This window comes from Neolamprologus brichardi, chromosome 23 (assembly GCF_056152115.1).
Source record: "Neolamprologus brichardi isolate AB-2024 chromosome 23, ASM5615211v1, whole genome shotgun sequence".
Lineage (NCBI taxonomy): Eukaryota > Metazoa > Chordata > Actinopteri > Cichliformes > Cichlidae > Neolamprologus > Neolamprologus brichardi.
Window position 1 is genome coordinate 3,351,224 of NC_142125.1, and position 20,384 is coordinate 3,371,607.

Consider the following 20,384-nt stretch of genomic DNA (forward strand, 5'->3'; position numbering starts at 1 on the left):
TTTAGAAGTGCATCCATTAGAAAGATGAGAGGATTAAGTCCACTCTTTCCATTAAATATAAAGTTGTAGTAGGAGATGGCTAGCTTAGCATACACAGTGAAAGCAAGCAAACAGCAAGCCTTGGTATATCCTATCTGAAGGATTAAAGAATTCACCTAACATCTTAAGTGCTCTCTAATTTAACATTGCATAGCCTAATATAGGTATTTACAGACTTTGTACCCATTTGCTATTATAATGGACTAGTTCTTATACAGCACTTTCCACTGGTGCTGCGTGATACTACAAAAATTGGCATTTATCCGATACCAAGTAAATACAGAGCCCATACTCCCAACACCAGTATCGATACTTTTAACCTATAAAGGCAGTTTATGGGAGAGCAGGGCGTTATGAGTTATGAGATGAATATTCATCACTTTGCAAATTCTGAACATATTTTAATGATCACTAAATTATGTGTACTTTTCTACTATAATTGATTCATCTGTCAAAACACACCTTACAGCTTCAGCGTGTGTTTTTAAAGCTGGAATGTAAATGTTCCTGTCTCTAAAGCACTTTGGGTCAACTTGTGTTGTTTAAATGTGCTACAGGCTATAAATAAAATATAGATGACAGTCAACACAAAAACATTCAAACATTTTTCATACCGGATGTTTAAGATAGAGGTGGGGGAAAAAATGGATACTGTGTAGTATGGTGATATTTTGTTTGCTAATAATGTATGGATACAGGGACAGCAGAAATCAATATTTTGTTACAAAAAGGTTTTTGTGCTCTGACTTCAGAGCATGTTGATCCTTTTTCTGAGCAAGAATCCTGACATTCCTTCACTGTCCAAATGTGTTTCACTTTTTTTTGGCAGCAATAAACATGACAGTTTACTTATTTTAATTTAAGACATGTTTTATTTTAATTAAGTTGAAAACTTTTTTATTTAATGTAAAATTATATTTTGTTTTAATTTACTTTCAAATTCTTCAGTTGCTGAAGGGGCTGCATAGTTTTCATAAACTGCATAGTTCAGAATAGCTATAATTGTACCAGATGGTTGCGTTCAGTTAAGTTGGACTAGACTGTAATACAAACCGTTCAGTTTGTCAACAATAAAACTGAAATGAGAGAAAGACTGAGTGTGAGACTTTGATATTAGATAAAATGAATATTGATAAAGTTTACCTTTATGTACAGAATCTGAATATTGCAAAATATTTAGAAAAGTTGCAATAATATCGTATCGTGCGTTAACTATTGTGATAATATCGTATCGTGGGATGTATGGTGATTCCCACCTCTAGTTTAAGATAGATTTTTTTTTTCATTAAAAAATGTTTTTTTAAACACAATTCGAACTTTTACATACTGAACTTATAAGATGGAAACAAAGTATCACTCTCATTTTGCTAGTATTGATCCAATACCAATACTGGTGCACTATCACTAATGATACTACCCATATTTGGATCCATCTGCCCACATTTACTTTCCACTATAAATCTCACTCACCCAATCGCATTCATTTTATCTAACATTCACACATACACTCAGATCAGGGACAACTTCAGGTTCAGTATCTTGCCAAAGGTAACTTTGACACAAGGACACGATTGATCCAACAACCTTCCAATTGGTAAACGATGCGCTCTACTAGCCACAGCCACAGCCACCCTAGTTTAATGACATAAAACACAGAAGTTCTTATATTTAGGGGCTAAAGTAGTCAGAGAAAACAACGAACAGCCTCGTTATAATAAAGTGAAGAGGCAAACACTGCCCTAATACTCAGGGGGAAGCTTGCTGAGTGTAAAGGTCTTGGCTGACTGGTCTGTAGGTGCTTTTCTATAACAAGAGCCGCTGACAGAAGAGCAAACAGAGGAAACCATACACCCCTCTGTCCTGGAGAGCTGAGCTGGCCAGAAAACAAAGGAAGGAAATTCTTTGTCTGCTGAAAATAGTTTCACATAGATAAATAACAAATAATAATTAAACCTTGTTTAAAGCATTACATATACCCACAAGCAAAACCTTTAAACAGAAGGAAATATAGAGCATGGTGATCTAATTCAGATACTGAACGTTGGAAATACTGTTTGTTGGCTTTGCTGTATGAGGTTCTGTGTTTTTGAAGCATTCCTGGGAGGCTATGTGGACCAGACTGGCAGACTGGGTGATGAGTAACAGCTCACCACAGAGGGAAGAAAGGCATGGCTGGCTTGTGTCTGTTTACACATTATCAAATGCGCACAGATGTTAGGAGTAAATACAAGTGTTTTACTCTTCAAAGCTGTTTCACCTTGCATTATAATCATCCCAAACTGCAGAGCAGAGTATCAGTGAGGTCACAGTGACATAGGTAGATCCTTCATTAGACGTCAGAGTTTCGGAGCAGAGCGAAAAGGCAAGAGAGGTGGGCTCAGAGAGGAGACAAGGACTTTCATTCAGCCCCTCCATGTCTCCTTGTAAAACTATCTTTCAACATGCACTTCTCACTCTTTCAGTGCGAGCCTTCAAGCCTGCTTTCAATGTCTTATTTTACTCCAGAAAGGAAGCGAAAGGAAGCCACATTTCCAGTAGAACATTATTTTTATTTAATCATAAATATTACAAACTGACACCAAAAGTGTCAGTGTTTATGTCACCATCATTAACAACACTTCTTGTATATCTCAAAGCAGTCATTGGTGCTGGCATTGCCTGGTGGTGAGAGATGGCCAGCAAGCATGCAAGCTCACAACAGCCATCTTCAAGGCATTATTACTCTGAGAGAGAAGAGAGTCGCGATAAGACCCGGCCTTTACACAGACTGATAATGTAGGGTTAAGGTGTCTCTCTCTCTCACACACACACACAAACTGTATGCACACACAAATACAGGCATGCACTTGTGTGTGAGATCAGTTTTAGTGCCAAGTCCAAATGGTCAGCCTTCATCGTGAAAAACTCATTAAAACAGAAAGGTCAGAATAAAAGTAGTTTCAAAGGCTGGATGTTTTCCAGCACGTATAAATGTAAAATGTGAAGAAAAAAAACCTTACTGGAAATGGAAACGCTTTTCTCCTCTATTTGAGCACTCAAACTACTTTATATAACATGCTTTGTTCACACAAGCAGATTTTTCTGTCATTCACACACAGATGAACGCACTGGAGAGCAACTCTGCCCAAGGATACGTAGTGGAGCAGCCAGGGATTGAATCACCAACCTTCTGATTAGTAAATGATCCGGTTGACCTCCTGAGCTACAGTCACCTCAAATAAACAAGGATAAGAAGAAATAAGAATATAAAGCCAAAAGTACATTCAGTTTTAGATACCCAGTTATTCTTATGTTCCCTCTTGCTGTCTACTTCTAATGGTTCATCTGTTCATTTCTGTGGAAGGGACTTAAGACAGAAGTGGCTGACCAATGTTTGTCATCCACTACCACACCCTGTTTCCTCCTATTGTCCTTCCTGTTGTTTAAGACTAGCCTATACAGGTGGGATAAGCATTCATTATGTCTTCTAAGACCAGTGTACACAAACCACCACAAGTAAGATAACTCACTAAGCAGATATTCACATATGGGCTGAAGATACACATGTAGGTACATGCATCAGGTCTGCATGTTCTCCGCTGCATCTGTCTGTGAACAGGATCCAGCCAGGTCATCTCTGTTCTTCTGACACCCCAACGAGATTAGCTCCAGACACCTCTTGACCCTCAACAGAAACAAAAACAAAAAAGAAATCAAAACATCTTTACATCAACTGAAATGCAGAACAAATACAGACTTAAATGTAGTTTTAAAAATGATTTTTTGTAATAACTCCTTTATTTATCAAGGTAAAAATCTCACTAAGATTAAAGATCTCGTTACCAAGAGGCGTCATGGCAGCAAAAGTCAAAAACACATGCACCACATAACTACATAGCAATTAAAACAAATACAATATTCCGTACAAATATGTGAAAAATACACAATAACAGCTTTTAGCTTTTTAGTGAATGAAGTTTACATGAATGTCAAAGAAGTTGAGCTTACACTGACAGTGGATGCAGGCTCTTACACCCATCTAGTGGTTACCAGATCAACTGCAGTCTCTGAAATTACCTGAGGTCAGTAGGAATTCTTTTTTCCAACCATAATTTGACTGGAGATCCTCGGCTTGGTCACAATATACAGTTAATCCCATAAGAGTTAAGTATCAGGTTTTTTTTTAATTACAGTCATTTTTATATATAGTGGCCATATTAAATTGTAACTGGACAATTGTAATTGAAAAATTAGGGCCAGGCGAGGTCTATTCCTTCATTATTCCATGACAAATTAAGAAACTAAAAGATCTGGAGTTGATCCCAAGTGTTGAACTTGCAATTTGTAGCGTTTCATTAGAATTCAGTCAGTGCAAGTGAAGGGGGCCATAATTAACCCCCACATAAATCTATTAGAGAAAGTTGCAAAATCAGCAATCTGGTTCCATCTTAAAAAGAATGAATACTCGGGAACACCAAAAGGTCAGGAAGATCATGGAAGACAACCAAAGAAGATGATCACAGAATTCTCTCTGTGGTAAAGAAAAAAAATTAGAACATCTACCCAAGTGAAGAACACTCTCGATGAGGTATGAGTATCATTATCCAGGGTTTACAGCAGGGTGCCATCCACTAGTTACACTTAAGAATGGGAAGGGCAGATTAAACTTTGAGAAAACATCTAGAAGACATCCACAAACAAGCAACAGCTGAAGAGTGCTGCAGTAAAGAGAGAAAACGGTATTTGGTGATATCCATTAATTTTAGGCTGCAAAGGATTTTCAACCAACGACTAAAAACTGTTTTTATACTTAAAATTGTTGAAATTGTCCTTAATTTTGAGCTTCTCAAAATAGGGAATTGTGTATAAAAAGACAGTTAATGCAGTTAAACCCCATAAGGTAAACCTGAAAGTCTGCACTTCAGTCAGCGCTTGACTGCATGATTCAAAATCCACTGTGGTGATGTACAGAGGCAAATTTGCAGAAAATTGTCCAAGTTTGCAAAATCCTAAGGACGTAAATCTATGTGCAAACACAATTGTTGCTGTTAAAAATGAAGCTTCAGAATAAGAAGAAGGAACTTAACTAGGGGTTATGTGATATTCTGAAGGAAAAGATTACGTAGCTACAAATCGTTTAGTAAAAAAACGAATTTAGATGAGCCGTGATAACTGTACTTCAGTACTGTAGGTGCAACAGACGTTCCAGTTGCTTTTAAAAAGCCGCGGTCGAACACGGAACAAAAAGAAAGCGTGAGTTCATGTTTCTTCCGGTTTACAAAGTCGGCGTACAGGCGGTTTTCTTCAAAACATTATGGCGTCGAGAAGAGCGACAACAGTTCCAAGTAGTTTTAAAAGCATCCCCACCGACTCTAAAAGGTAGTTTCTATATTTTCTTTTTTCTTTTACACTGCTGTTGTAACATTCTCCGGTGTTTGATTTGTTTTAAATTGTAGCTTATTTTAATGTGCAGAAAACACACTGAAGCTCTGCGGTTTCTCTTTGACGCACTATATATTCTTTTCTTTAGCGACAGGCCTAGACGTATTTAGAAAATAGTTTATAAGTAGAAATACATTTACAAGAATTTTTTTGTGTAGAGAAAGCTGAGGATAGCTCGGCTAACATTATAGCGTCTGGCTTAGCATACTTTGTTTGTTCCATTTTCGTCCTCATTTCTGTATCCTTTATTTCTTCTCAGTTCAAAAAGCAGTAACCCTGCTAATAAAGCCAACAACGTCGGATCTGTGAAGAAAACTGTTAAATGTAAGTATGCGATGCTACTATGGGCTTAATAGATTGTTAATTTTACCTACAGCTGTCAGTGTCAGACATCACATTAATTTATAGTCCTAAAAACTCCTCAAAGGGTCTTCCACAAGGTATTTGAGCTGATCACTGTCTGTGTGATTTTCCACAAAAGATCTAATAATGCAACTCAATTTTCATGATAGCTGTTAGGTATAAATAAAATAATCATGACACAATTTTTCTAGAACTTGCTGAACTATTTTTCCTTTATAGAGGACTTTAGTGATGTGAGGCTTGCACAGATGTGTTACAGCAAGGGTGGGGAACTCCAGGTCTCAATGGCCAGTGTCCTGCAGGTTTTAGATCGCACCCTTGGTCAACACACCTGAATCAAATGATTAGTTCATCGCCAGGCCTCTGGAGAACTTCATGACATGTTGAGGACGTAATTTAGCCATTTAAATCAGCTGTGTTGGATCAGGGACTCGTCTAAAACCTGCAGGACACCGGCAGTTGGGGCCTGGAGTTTCCCACCCTTGTGTTACAGCAACATTCAGTCTAAATGTTTTTTTCTTTCTTAAATAATATCCATAAATGTCCTCATTAATCTTTAGCAAGTGGGACTGTTGTTAAGTCTCGATATCTTCAGTCTGCTGAGAAGACATCTCTTTCAAAGGTAAGGTTATTTTTATTTCTGTTTTTCTGTAAAATATGTGCTTCACTTGTTCATTAGATGCATCGTTCTTCATCGTTTTACATAGCTTTCAAAGCTAAGCTAAGATGTTGGGATATTGTCTTCAGCCTCACATTTATATTTATCACACGTCTTAATTTCATCTTGAATTTTGCTGTCACGTTTTTCATACTGATTGCATCTCTGTAAACATTAACAGAGTAACTCACTGACCAATGAGTCGATCACTGTGCCACGACCATCTTCACCAAAACCCACAGGTGTCAAACCAAAGGCGGCTACTCCGACAAGACGCTCAATGGCCCCATATGCAACATGTAAGTAATTCCTGCGGCCATAGTTGTGACTGTGGGTGCTGATTCAGACGTGTATGGTAAGTGTTGTGCGCTGTAATTATATTATCAGCTTTATAAAAAGCTTTTATTTTCATCTGTCAAGACTTTGATGCAGATCAGAGGTATCCAGTTCACTTTAGAGCTCAGTAATTTGGTCCACCTTAGCCAACATGCCAATAAAATCATGCATTATGATAATAGAGTTACAAGTGGGCTGCCAAACAACCAAGTCACAACCACTTGAAATATTACAGCTACAGGCAGTTTTTAATTTTGGACTGCAAAAGATCTTGTATCATGAAGTTTACAACATAGCATGCGATCTAGCCTTCTGGAGAGAAATTGGATACACATAAAAATAAACAAAAATTAAAAGGAGAGAAGTGAGAAAATCCCTCACTTTGACTTTGGCTCTTCTAAGATAAAACTTCCCAACTACATTCCATCAGTTTGAGACTTGATGGAAAGTAGTTTTGTGCCTCTTTTCAGTTCAGCGGCTTTCCGAATCCACTGTTCCTGGATATGGATGTGCTCTGCTTGTATATATTTAAAAAAAGTGACAATGGAAATTATGTTTTCTGAAAAAATATTATCAGCTGACAAATGGATACAGTCAACTATTTAGATGGATTCTAGTTGAATTGTTTTCAGTTAATATCTTTAGTAGTGCAAAAAACACAGCATCTGAGTAAGCATCTATGGTCTAAAGCAGCGGTCCCCAACCTTTTTTGCGCCACGGACCGGTTTATGCCCGACAATATTTTCATGGACCGGCCTTTAAGGTGTCGCGGATAAATACAACAAAATAAAACTAGTACCGGTACTGAAAAAAAGAAGATTTATTCATAACACACGTGAAAAGACCAAGGAAAACCGAGTAAACGATAACAACAATAACAAAATAACGCTGAAAACCGATAAAAACCCTGAAAACCATACATTTCCCACCTGAGCCTCAACTCTCGCGGCCCGGTACCAAACGACTCACGGACTGGTCGGAGGCCCGGGGGTTGGGGACCGCTGGTCTAAATGATAGCTGTAAATAACACATTCTCATTTTTCTTCCTTTTTAGCAATGATGTCACGTGAAAATGAAGCATCACTTCTTGGGAAAAGTGTTCTGCAGTCCACATTCTCAGATAATCCCCGCTTTCGACCAGATTTAGATATTTCAGTTATCAAAGGTAAACTGAATAAAAATGCTGAAAATTTTTTATGGTTTGGACTGTCCTGTAACTTTGTTTTTTGTTCTATCTCCCAAGATCGAACAGTCATTGAAAATGCAGTAGAACCTGAAAGAAATCCAGAGAATGAAAAGATGATGGTTGAGATGGAAACATTTCTTCTGGCCTACCTCACAGCTAAGGTTAGTTGATGTAATAGATCTGATAATAGTTCAGTTAGTGTACAGTAAGATATTAAGTGAAAACATAGTCATCTATTTTATTATTTTGGTGACTTCTACATTGGGAGATATTATGCTTACAATTTTTTACTTAAGATGGAGAGCAATACAGCAAAACTCAAGGCTGAGGCAGAAACAAAGATTCTGCAAGCAATGGAGGAAGAGCAGTCATTGCATGATGAGGTCAAGGAGAAGAAACGTCAGTACCTCCTCGCAGAAAAGAAACGGCTGGTGAATGAACTGCTGGATTTGCAGGTCTGGAATAATAAATGGTGTTTTCCTTTTTTAACATGCGTTTTAATGAATACTGTTGTGTGTTCTGTTGTGGCACTGCTTACAACACTTGTAAGCAGATGAAGCATGGTTCTCTAAAATCTGCTGGTAGATGTCTGTGTTGATTTTGGACATGAAAAGTGATCTGGACCTGGATTCTGTGACACTGGCTTTCATTCACTCCTTGGGAATCTCTCACATGTCCTTGAATCAACTTTTCTTGACAATCCTCTCAGGGCTGTGCAACTTTTCCTACCACATTTTTTTCCCTATTTGTTGATAAGATAACAAATAGGAAAGATTGGGGAAACCTGCAGCTGAGACTGAAGAGAGGTCCTATTTGTTGACTTCCTGTTAATATGCTTTAGTACAGCACTCTGTGAGCATTCAGCCTTTGCTGTCCTCGTAGAATGTGTCGATCATTGTCACCAATGATGCAGTCCCAATTCAGGGGCTGCATCCTTTGCGGTCTACGTGGACCAGGTCCTTCAAAGACCGAGAAGTGTGAGGCTGTGATATGGGACGGTCTAGTCTTCAGATTTGCGTCACTGTCTCAGAGGAGTTTAATAAACGCAGCTGTCTGCTCCTGGCTTATCTAAAGGAGTAATATTTCAAACTCTTTAGCCACTCTCCTCTGCCATTGCTGCGCTTGAAAAGTATTTTATATTATTATAAAAATATTATAAATAATAATTTAATTAAGTATTTGAAAAGAGTAAGAAGAAAAACCTTACAGCCAAGTAGCTGCCGTCATTGTTGGAAACTGGAATTGGCTGGGCCGTTCTATGAATTCTGGGATAGGTTGGGCCACGACGGATACCCCCGGCCCATCCTTCAAATTTGGGGAAATGAAGGACGCATTTTTCGGCTGCATTTGGAGCAGCCTTCGAGTTGGGACAGCCTTTGTCACCTGGCTGTGAGGTAATCGGCCTTCAAATGCAGCCTCCGAAGGATGCAGCCCCTGAATAGCACAACTGTCATCAGTTTTCCTCATATGGCAGCTGTAAGCCAAAATTATCAGAATTAAACAAAAAAGGCTTGAAATATTTCACTTTAAACATATTGAATATAAACTATATTAAACCTTTACTTTTTTGAATTAAATTACAATTGTGTTTTTTTTTTTTGGGGGGGTTTTTTATGATTCTAGTTTTTGGTGACGCACTAGGATATTTAATGTCCATTTGAATTTTGGGTTAACTAATGCGAAAATACACTTAGGTAGCAAACTTTGGTTCTTCTGTACACTCTTTTGAATGATGCTGGATTCTATTAATGTCTGGTCAAAACACGTTTTTGAAATGAAAAATGGTGGACACACAAAGCGTATAATTGATTCATGTTCTATAATTATTGTCCCTCAGATTGCTACACTGACTCCTGTGGCAGAGGCTGTTGGTCAGTTTACAAAGGACTACAAGTCTTTTGCTACAGCTGTTGACACCACTCGACATGAGCTGCCTGTTAAGAATTTCTACATTGATGGAGATAGACGTGAATTTCTAGGTAATTTTTTTACATTAAACTCATAAGTACGATTTTAAAAAAACACAAAATTGCACTGATGCAGACTCCATTAAGCCTCCATATAAATGTTTTGATCTACTAATTATGTTGGTGAAATTTAAAAGCTACATGGAGAAATCCTTTCTATGTCAAACTGTTGACAGGAGGAGGATACACACACACACACACACACACACACACACACTAATTTAAAAATATACTTGGGGTGATTTAACTGTGGTTTAATAACAAAGTGCTGGAAAATTAATAAAGACTTAAAGAACTGCATTTAAAAATAAATAAAATAAAATTCTTCCATGAATCAAGTTTTGCTTGGGCTCTGTTGCTTGGATTTTACAGGATAGTGGTATACTGTAAGGCTATGGTAAGACCCTTGTTTTAAGTCTAATTTTATATTTAGAAATATATTTTTGAGGCATTTAAAACTGTATAAACCACTGTGGGCTTTTGTTACAACAAAAGTCATATGTGGTATGTAGCTTGGAAAAAATTATATTGTGTTTTCTGATGGTTTTTTAAATTTTTTTTTATTTTTTAAATTTAAATTGACCCCTTTCAGATAAAGCTGTGGCATCCTTAAAGGAGAGTGAGAAATTGCTGTTGGAGTGCACAGAGGGCGATTATAAGGACAACAGCACATCTCTGGAGTGCCTTCGAGACATAAAAGTAACATCAAAGGACATCAGTCAGCAGCTGTCCGGGTAGGCACATGTATAAAGAATGTTGTTTTGCTGTGTTAGGTTATGATTGTTTTGTTCCTTCACAGGTTGTGTAACAGTGTGGGTATGGCAGCTTTATCAAAACCTTTAAAAACTATCACTTTTTTTTTTCTCCCTCCAGGGCCTTTAAGGAGCAGCTGGAACTGTCATCACTGGTCTGTCGTCAAAGAATCTATGTGCAGCAGAGCACAGAGGAGGAGCAGCTGGGCAGTTCAAGATCCAGAGAGCTCTACTGCCCCAAACACTGAAGGATCGCATTCAGCATGGGATACACAGAACAAGCACTTTGGATATGCTCCAACTCCACATGTTTTATGATTTCTATATATTCACAGGTTTTGTCTGTTTTTGTGTGTACTGTGTAGGTGTACATTTGTGATTTTCTTTGTGGTTGTGTTGTAATGTTGTAAATGTGGACTAATTGCTTCTTTATAGATGTGACCAATAAATACAAGAAAGAATTTAGATTTTGCAGACTATGAAAAATCGCATTGCACTAAGAATCCATAATATCCTAGCCAAGGTTGCTGAATACATGGATCAAATAACTCTAACATACCTTGTCACTAAATAAAAAACTTGTGATATCTCGGAAATAAATTGGCAAAATTATTAATTTGATTTATGAGTCTAACAACACGTTTGAATTTTTGTTCTACCCCCTATGTGTGCTTGTTTTATATTGCAATTTTAACTAAACATCAAAAACTACGTTTTAAAGTCGTAAAAAAATTCGAATTTAAATAAGTCCATCCTCACCCGGATGTGACGTTCATCAAGACAACAATGGGTCATTTCTATTGGTAGTTTGTGGAAAGTGACGACCTTCCCTTTACAGAGAGCCAATGAATCGCAGGAGAAACCGTCGCATGTGAGTAAAACATTTATTTCACATAAAGTGAGCATTTCTTAAAATTGTATTATAAACCAAATGTCAGTTGTATGTTTTTTGCTTCGAAAAACAGATGTTTGGGTGGAAATAACGATGTTTTTGTTTGGTAGCCAACCGTCCAGACCGCTAGCTAGCCGTCCAAGTTAGACATTAGCATGATGGTCAGCGCTGCGCTGCAGTAACACCTGTGGCAGATATATATGTATATATGTGTGTATATGCAGTAATTTATCTTTTACACATTGCATGCACGACACCGTATCCTTTGTTGCGTTGTGTTATTCTAACCCTGAATCTGCAACGGAGCAAGAGAGGTACTTTAAGATTTGGGGCTTCCTGTTTTAGCGGTGGGATGAAAGCGTTATATAAAAAAAAGTTGCTTGTTGCATATTTACTTGGATAAAACTCGAATATGCACATTATAACATAAACGTTAGCAAAACGTTTATGCTGCAGTTTAAAAATGTTGAATTGGTGCATGTATGAGGATAGTGAGACGGTAGTGGCGTGTGCAGTACAGCGGGCATCAGCACTGAGATTTTCCTTGTTTGCAGTGGTGATGGACAGGCTGACAGATGAGGTCAGGCAGGAGTCTCCATGGACCATGATCTCTGCAGGTGATATTGTGTTCTTTAGCGAGAGTATGGTGCAGGTATGCTCTGGAGATGAGAGGAATAAAAGTCAGTAGAAGCTAGACAGAGTACATGTGTGAATAATTCAATTCAATTTTATTTATTTAGCGCCAAATCACAACAAAAGTCGCCTCAAGGCGCTTCATAGATACAGAGAAAAACCCAACAATCATATGAACCCCTATGAGCAAGCACTTTGGCAACAGTGGGAAGGAAAAACTCCCTTTTAACAGGAAGAAACCTCCGGCAGAACCAGGCTCAGGAAGGGGCGGGGCCATCTGCTGTGATTGGTTGGGGTGAGAGAAGGAAGACAGGATAAAAGACATGCTGTGGAAGAGAGACAGAGATTAATAACAGATATGATTCAATCCAGAGAGGTCTGTTAACACATAGTGAGTGAGAAAGGTGACTGGAAAGGAAAAACTCAATGCATCATGGGAATCCCCCGGCAGCCTACATCTATTGCAGCATAACTAAGGGAGGATTCAGGGTCACCTGGTCCAGCCCTAACTATATGCTTTAGCAAAAAGGAAAGTTTGAAGCCTAATCTTAAAAGAGGGATAAGAGGGATACACGCGCAACAGCGAAGTTGTAAGAAGTAGAGGTATTGAAGGTAGGTATGTTTAGATACCTGGGGGCAGCCATCAACACCAAAAGACAAGAGAACAGAAGAAGAGGGTGCAGGTAGGGTGGAGCAGGAGGATACAAATCTTGGGACACATTTGTGACAGATGGAGAAAAGGGGAAGATCTATCAGAAAGTAGTGAGACCTGATCTGTGGTTTGGAGACAGTGGCACTGACAAAAAGACAGGAGGCTCCAGGATTTCCATTGAGAAAGACCACAGGATTGCAAATATAGGGACGGTTCAGGTTGAGCAGTTTGGGGGCAAAGTTAGAAGCAAAGATGAGACCAGAGAAAGCGGTAAGAGCACAAAGAAAATGTATTCAGCTCCGGAGATAGTCCTTCTTCTATTCAGCAGTTATTGTTGAGTTTTGTGGACCAGCTGATGAGCCAGTACTCCACCTTCTGCAGGGGCTAGCTACAGTGGCTTCTACCTCACAGCAGTTCCCTGGTGTAGAACTACCATCGTCAGCTCCAGTTCAGTTGAAGATCCAGGAACACAATCCCCAAGGATGACATTTATCCATATATCGTCTTTGCTTACAAAGACCGAGTATAAGCGGTAATGTTAAGATGATGCTGGGAAAGATCATGATTTTAGAGGCAGCACAGAAATGAAGTAGCAGCTTCTGTTGTTTACCTTGGCAGACGGATTCAGGCACAAAGCAGGGCTCATTTAAGTTTGCTTGACAACGAGTAGAGATTACTTGTTGTTGAAAAAGGTAAATATGAGGTAAAAGGTGCTTCTAATACTTGCTTTGCAATATCAATATTAATTACTAATTAAGCTGTCAATCAAACAGATCTCACTCACAGAGGAGGGGTGCACCATCAGAAGGACAATGGAGACAAAGGGATAAAGAGCAATGGCAAGGTGAAGGGAAAGCACAAGTTAGACAGGCGGACGAGGAGGAGCAGGAACCCAGACAGCATGAAGAGGACACGGTGCCAAAGGGGACCTGCCAAACGATGTGCCCCGCTCAGGAGTTACGGGATCGTGAGGCTCAGAACCGACTTCACCATTTTGAAATGTTACCAGGCACAGAGAAAGATCGGCGGCCAAAAGGAGACCCATCGCGTGCCGTTAAGGAGTATTCCAGACCAGCAGCTGGGAAGGACTCAACTAAACCCAGTGACCTCAGACCACCTTCTGTGCTGCTGAAAACTGTTAACTACCTTATTAATGACATTGCAGCCGCCCCGAGCCTGTATCCATGGACTGAGGTACGTAGCATTTACACCGATCGGTCAAATTGTTGATTTCCACAAAAGCTTGGGACTTTGTGTAACAGTAAATAAGTCCAACCTATACCCGCTATAAAATGTGTAAAATACTGCATTCACAAGAGTCTTTCTGAAGTAACATTTCTCAGCAAAAATCATTTCATTGTTTATGGTACATAATATCAGGAAATGATTCATGTTTAATAACTGAATTGGTGACTTAGAAATTAAACTTTTGTTATTATTTAAAGACAGCTAAAGAATTTAAATTTAGGATCCATCCATCCATCCATCTTCATCCGCTTTATCCGAGGCTGGGTCGCGGGGGCAGCAGCCTAAGCAAAGAGGCCCAGACCTCCCTCTCCCCAGCCACCTCCTCCAGCTTATCCGGGGGAACACCAAGGCGTTCCCAGGCCAGCCGAGAGATATAATCTCTCCAGCGTGTCCTGGGTCTGCCCCGGGCCCCCTCCCGGTGGGACATGCCTGGAACACCTCACCCAGGAGGCGCCCAGGAGACATCCTTGTCAGATGCCCGAACCACCTCAGCTGGCTCCTTTCGATGTGGAGCAGCAGCGGCTCTACTCTGAGCCCCTCCCGGATGGCCGAACTTCTCACCCTATGTCTAAGGGAGAGGCCAGCCACCCTTCGGAGGAAGCTCATTTCTGCCGCTTGTATCCGCGATCTCGTTCTTTCGGTCACTACCCACAGCTCGTGGCCATAGGTGAGGGTAGGGACGTAGATCGACCGGTAAATTGAGAGCTTCGCTTTTACACTCAGCTCCCTCTTCACCATGACGGACCGGTGCAGCGTCTGCATTACTGCAGCTGCAGCCCCAATCCGTCTGTCGATCTCCGGCTCCCTTCTCCCATCACTCGCGAACAAGACCCCGAGATACTTGAACTCCTCCACTTGGGGCAGGAATTCATCCCCGACCCGGAGTGGGCACTCCACCCTTTTCCGGCTGAGAACCATGGCCTCAGATTTGGAGGTGCTGATCCTCATTCCCGCTGCTTCACACTCGGCTGCGAACCGCTCCAGTGTGAGCTGGAGGCCTTCACCTGATGAAGCCAACAGAACCAAATCATCCGCGAAAAGCAGAGATGAGATTCTGAGGCCACCAAAGCGAAACCCCTCCGCCACTTGGCTGCGCCTAGAAATTCTGTCCCTTAAAATCATGAACAGAACCGGTGACAAAGGGCAGCCCTGGCGGAGCCCATCACCCACTGGGAACGAGTCCGACTTATTGCCGACAATGCGAACCAAGCTCTTGCAACGGTTGTATAGGGATCGAATGGCCCGTAGCAATGGGCCAGATACCCCATACTCCCGCAACACCTCCCACAGGACACCCCCATTTAGGACCCATTTATTTATTTTGCAGAAGTGTGTGTTACCATCTTCAAAACAACATGCATGTGCAGAAGCCAGTTCTTTATTTTACCAAGAACCTAATGGTGCTTTGACAAAAAGTGCAGTTGTAAAACTTTAATTTTTTGTTGTTGTCATAATCCCAATTCTTGAACCTTCCCGTCTTAAACTTGCTGTAGGTTATTCTGCTATATACATTTAAACTGTATTGCAAGTGATTCTTACAAGGGATTTATGGGTCAACATAGGCTGCTTGCTGTGAGTGACTCTTTCAATATGGTCACTTCCTCCTGTGCATCACTATTGCTACAGCTACTTTTTTGCTGCAGTTTTTGAATTTATCAGTGAAAGAATAACAATCGCTTTCTCTTGAACAAATAATCATGACATCAATATAAACACTCACAAATGTCAGCAAATTCCTGAAGGGAGATTGGTGAAACTATCAGAATGGATGTGAGCAAATGTACAAAGAAATGGAAAAATTTAAAGATACAAATATATTTGCCCCAAAAATAACTAACCACAACAAAGAGGCGGGTCACAGCTCGCTGTACAACCCAGGGACGTTACAACAAGGTAATTAAAACATAATACACCAGCACAAGCATAAATGCCAGCAACAACATTAGCCACCTACGTAGGTTACGTTATAGCCAAAGTCTAAATCAAGCCTTACCAGGGAACGACAAATATTTCACTGTCTGTTCATTTTAAAATATGTGAAAATATCTGATGGAAAAATAGCAAAACAGAATCTATCATCATAGATTAAAGATGACTAGTTTGTTGTTTACTTATTTGTTGTCGCGCAGGTTTATACCTTTGTCTTTGACCGTCTTCGTGCTGTGAAGCAGGACATGATCATCCAGAGGATGTCAGGATTGGACTGCGTGGTCATTTTAGAGCGGACTGTTCGTTTCCTCATCTATGCCTCTTATCGTCTTTGTGGGGAGCCACTGCGGCTCTACGACCCACGTATCAATGATACACACCTGCAGGAATACCTCAGCTGGTTGCTGGATTGCTACATGACCAAATCAGGACCTCATCCCAACCAAGAAGAGTTCCAGTCGCTCAGTTTGCTGTACAACTTGGGTTGGTGACTTTGTTTATCATCTGCTATTTTGGTGTATTTGTATGCATGTTCGAGCTGGAAGTCATGCATGCATTAGTTCAGTGTTGTGCAAACAGATTTTTGATGCAGGGAATGTTTTCAAAAATTAAGAACTCCTCCACGTCCTGCAGAAAGCAATTCATTTTGTATGCTTTATTTTCTCTTACAGGTTCAGCTCGTGCTATGCAGCACACCATGCAGCTCCCATTGCGACTGCGCAGCACTCCAAACATCAAACTTGCTCTTGTCATCAACCAAGCTTTCCTTGAGAGAAACCCTGTCCGTTTGCTTCGGTCGGCTCAAAAGCTAAACTTCCTACAGACCTGCGCGCTGCACCGTCACCTGATGACATGTCGTCAAGATCTGCTGCTCATATACAGCCACGGATACAGCAGCCGCAACTGTCGCTTTCCTCTTGACAGACTGGCTAAGCTCTTGTTCTTAGACGCATCACTTACAGCTCAACTGTGCCGGTCATATGGAGTTGAGGTTAACAAGGACAATCAAGTAGTATTCTCCAAAGCTGCTTTCACGGAGCCGGGACAAGGAACACTGCACTGTAAACTGTATCACAGCATAGCATCTGAGAAACAGAGAGATCTCACTGTTAAGAATATTCTTCAGAGCTGTGTTGAGACAAATAAGAAGTAAACAAGCCATACAAATACCGCTCGGTATTCTTATAAATTAGGAAATGGACTGTTTGTTTGTTTTTTAAGAAATCTGGACTGTCACTGAGCTGATGGCCACGAGTTACATTAAGATGTGAATTACTTTTATATTACTACCAATATTTTGTGTTGATGTTTCCCTTGAGTATTTTTTTACAAGAACTGTACAGAAATTCAAAGGTGTAACTGTTTACTCATTCTTATAAATTCAAATTTTGGAATCAATTCAATAAATTTGGTTACAGTCGAAATACAATGGTGGTCAGAAGTTTACATACATCACGTCGCGGTAATTTTGAGCTTTTAATGATTTCTTTCTTTAATGGCTGGAATGTCTGTAAAGTGTACGTCTTTAAAGGCTTTTTCTTTAAAAACAAAATGAATTTATTTAGGATTTTCTGTAATCCACACAGGCTCGTGCACTCACTTCATTTGTTAAGTGGTGCTGAAGGTTCTACGGTGTCTTCTACCTTGACAAGACTTATTAACTTATGGCAGAGGTGTCCAACTCCAGGCCTCGAGGGCCGGTGTCCTGCAGGTTTTAGATGTGTCCTTGAACCAACACAGCTGATTTAAATGGCTAAATTACTTCCTCAGTATGTCCTGAAGTTCTCCAGAGGCCTGGTAATGAACTAATTATGTGATTCAGGTGTGCTGACCCAGGGTGAGATCTAAAACCTGCAGGACACAGGCCCTCGAGGCTTGGAGTTGGACACCCCTGACTTATGGTGATCATCATCGACTGAAACTGGTAGTTTCTTTGCAAGTTTAAAAAACAAAAGGATTTGTCAGCACAATGTTAAAAGTCCAAGGAACTTGGTGTAGATCTAAGAAGGAGAATTGTAGATTTGGGATAGTATCTTGGGGTCATTTCTAAACAACTGCATTCTAAGATCACCAGTTCAAGCAATTGTACGCAAGTACTAGTTATTCACTGTCACCCAGACGTTCACCCTCAGATGAGAGGAACTTGATTACGACGTTCAGGAACCACGAAGGCTCAAGCCTGAACTGAAAACTGCTGGTTATCCAGCATCACTGTATACAGTGAAGTGGGTTTTACATGAACATGGACTGAGAGTGTGCTGACCAAAAGGCCCTGATGCAAAATTGACACCTTCCAGTCCAACTGAAATTTGCAGCTGCCCACATGGACGAGCCTGTTTTGGTGCCAGTGGTAGTGGCACAGTGGATGGAATAATGAAGCATGACTACCTCCAAATTCTTCAACCTTACCACAAAAACCAACAGCTAAACGGGTGAAACTTGAACACAGCTGGGTGATCCAACAGGACAATGATCCCGAACACACATCAACATTTATTTGAAAACGAATAAAGAAGCTTCTGGAAGCTAGGATACGCTTAAACGCCTTACCAGGAAACCAATTTAAATGAACTTTACTAAAAACGTGTATACTGTACAATCATTCCACCCTGGACAATCAGCAGCTCGAAAAAGTAAATAAAAGACCAAAATAACCATGACATTCATGCCCAGGATGAGTGTATGTAGACTTCACGACTGCATGTAAACCTAAGTGCCACTAGAGGGCAGCAGATATCTTATCAGGGCATCAATGAACTCCAAAAGTGCAAATTTAAGTGAGTAAAACTGTTATAATCACGCCTTCAGTAATTGAATTGTGTCATTTCTGTTATGTTTCATAACAAAACAAAGTAGCTGCAGATTTGAGATATTCTGACTTTTTGGCTGAGCTAAAAACGTGCAGATAGTTTTTAGTGGCTAAAAGGACACGTTGCTACTGTTTCTTAAGCGGGTCTCATTCATGCTCTCTGCAGAGAAGAGAAGGTATCAAAGCGAAAGAAGCGCCGTCTGATGCCTCTCAACGCGATGCTGTAGGAGCGGAAAAAAAGACCGTCCGACTCGAGATCACCAGGAACAACCGGGGACAGCGAGAGCTGCTCGGATTTTAGATGTCAAACAAATCGTAACGGTGACATTTCTCCGCGCTGAAGTGGGAGGACACTTACAAATTGTAATGCTGAAATATGAGAGAGCGAAGCCGGGGCGGGTGAAGGCACATGGGAGAGGACTGCTCGTATACTCCGGGCTCTAAAAGACTAAAAAAACAAAAGGCACGATTTGCTTGGACCTGGATTTGGCGAAGACAGATGAATTCATTAAGTTGATCTTTGGTTCTCAACGGAGCTCTGCGCACCTTTCTCTCCTACCGATCTCAATGGATAGATAGATAGACCGTGAGGGTTGGGATTCAATTTCATTTAACATTTAATCAGGGCTTTCAGAGCCAGTCTCATTCAGACGGTAAAGACTGTATCCTGAAGTATCCTGGGCTCTGGAGCCAAAATGTTACGGTTGTCTCTGACAGCTTTGAGGCTTTCGTGGATTTTGTACATCTGCACCGTGAGCACAAGTTCTGCACAAGAAAGACAGTAAGTAGCCTGTGTTACATGTGGTGTCTTTGAGCTGCTGTGTGCTCTACTACAAGCATTTCCCGGTGCTTTAAGTATGGATAGACTGTGATTGTTCATTGGAAAACTTTTAAAAATTATCTTTAAAAATAGTTTTATTTAAACTGAGTGTACGGATCAGTCAGATTAAAACCTTTTTGTGAATAAGCCACGATTTAATGTCATTACTGTCCCAACCACACTGCCACTAATGTATTGTTGTCATACTTTCATTAATTGTGTTACTGACCTGTGAGGAGTCACACAGAGTGATGCATTAGGTCAATGATAGCCCATAACCTGCCAAATATGAATAGATGCACTCCTGTGTTTCTTTCGTTGTTGTTGTTGTTGTTTAACCCAGACCCCGATTCTATCAGTCAGGTGCTTGAGGGGTTAATTGTGACCTTGGGAGATAACAGACCAACTAGTTGTAGCCAGGGGCGTAATTTCCAGGGGGGTTAGGGGGGTTATGACCCCCAATAAAATTATGAATTATCTTGCATAAATAGGATGTTGATTTTCTTTACTCATTCCAGGTATTACCAGCAAAATAGTTGCATGTCTAATCATCTGGGAATTTACCCAGATTTATTTATTTAGACAGAGATCAGCACAAAGTTACGCCGATGGTTGTAGCAATTCTTCCAGGAAGAGAGGAGGGGTTGCTATCAAACTCAAGCTAAAGCAGATCTTTTTG

The 20,384-nt window shown here is 40.3% G+C and overlaps 3 protein-coding genes across 5 annotated transcripts in view; all 3 read left to right on the plus strand.

Moving 5' to 3' along the window:
* Window positions 1–5,287: 5,287 nt before the first annotated feature.
* On the plus strand, window positions 5,288–11,255 carry haus8 (HAUS augmin like complex subunit 8). Its single transcript, XM_087836195.1, has 10 exons — window positions 5,288–5,397; window positions 5,720–5,784; window positions 6,384–6,445; window positions 6,663–6,780; window positions 7,872–7,982; window positions 8,061–8,164; window positions 8,300–8,458; window positions 9,841–9,982; window positions 10,563–10,704; window positions 10,844–11,255. Exons 1-10 carry the CDS (start codon window positions 5,333–5,335, stop codon window positions 10,968–10,970), a joined length of 1,095 nt encoding a protein of 364 aa, XP_087692321.1. The 5' UTR covers window positions 5,288–5,332; the 3' UTR covers window positions 10,971–11,255.
* Window positions 11,256–11,514: 259 nt separating this feature from the next.
* Window positions 11,515–17,488, plus strand: sac3d1 (SAC3 domain containing 1). Of its 3 annotated transcripts, XM_006800447.3 has the most exons (5): window positions 11,516–11,593; window positions 12,169–12,231; window positions 13,673–14,093; window positions 16,277–16,559; window positions 16,748–17,488. In XM_006800447.3, exons 2-5 carry the CDS (start codon window positions 12,212–12,214, stop codon window positions 17,227–17,229), a joined length of 1,206 nt encoding a protein of 401 aa, XP_006800510.2. In that variant the 5' UTR covers window positions 11,516–11,593; window positions 12,169–12,211; the 3' UTR covers window positions 17,230–17,488. The 3 variants fall into 3 exon arrangements, with proteins under 3 accessions (XP_006800509.2, XP_006800510.2, XP_087692788.1); XM_006800446.3 differs by lacking the exon at window positions 12,169–12,231 and having other exon boundaries at window positions 11,515–11,593; XM_087836662.1 differs by lacking the exons at window positions 11,516–11,593; window positions 12,169–12,231 and adding an exon at window positions 11,846–11,928.
* Window positions 17,489–18,940: 1,452 nt separating this feature from the next.
* Window positions 18,941–20,384, plus strand: part of cpamd8 (C3 and PZP like alpha-2-macroglobulin domain containing 8) — a 50,032-nt gene continuing 48,588 nt past the window's right edge. The window contains exon 1 of the mRNA XM_006800445.2: window positions 18,941–19,666. Within this exon, the coding sequence (XP_006800508.2) occupies window positions 19,581–19,666 (86 nt within the window). The 5' untranslated portion in view covers window positions 18,941–19,580. The remainder of the gene's footprint in view (window positions 19,667–20,384) is intronic.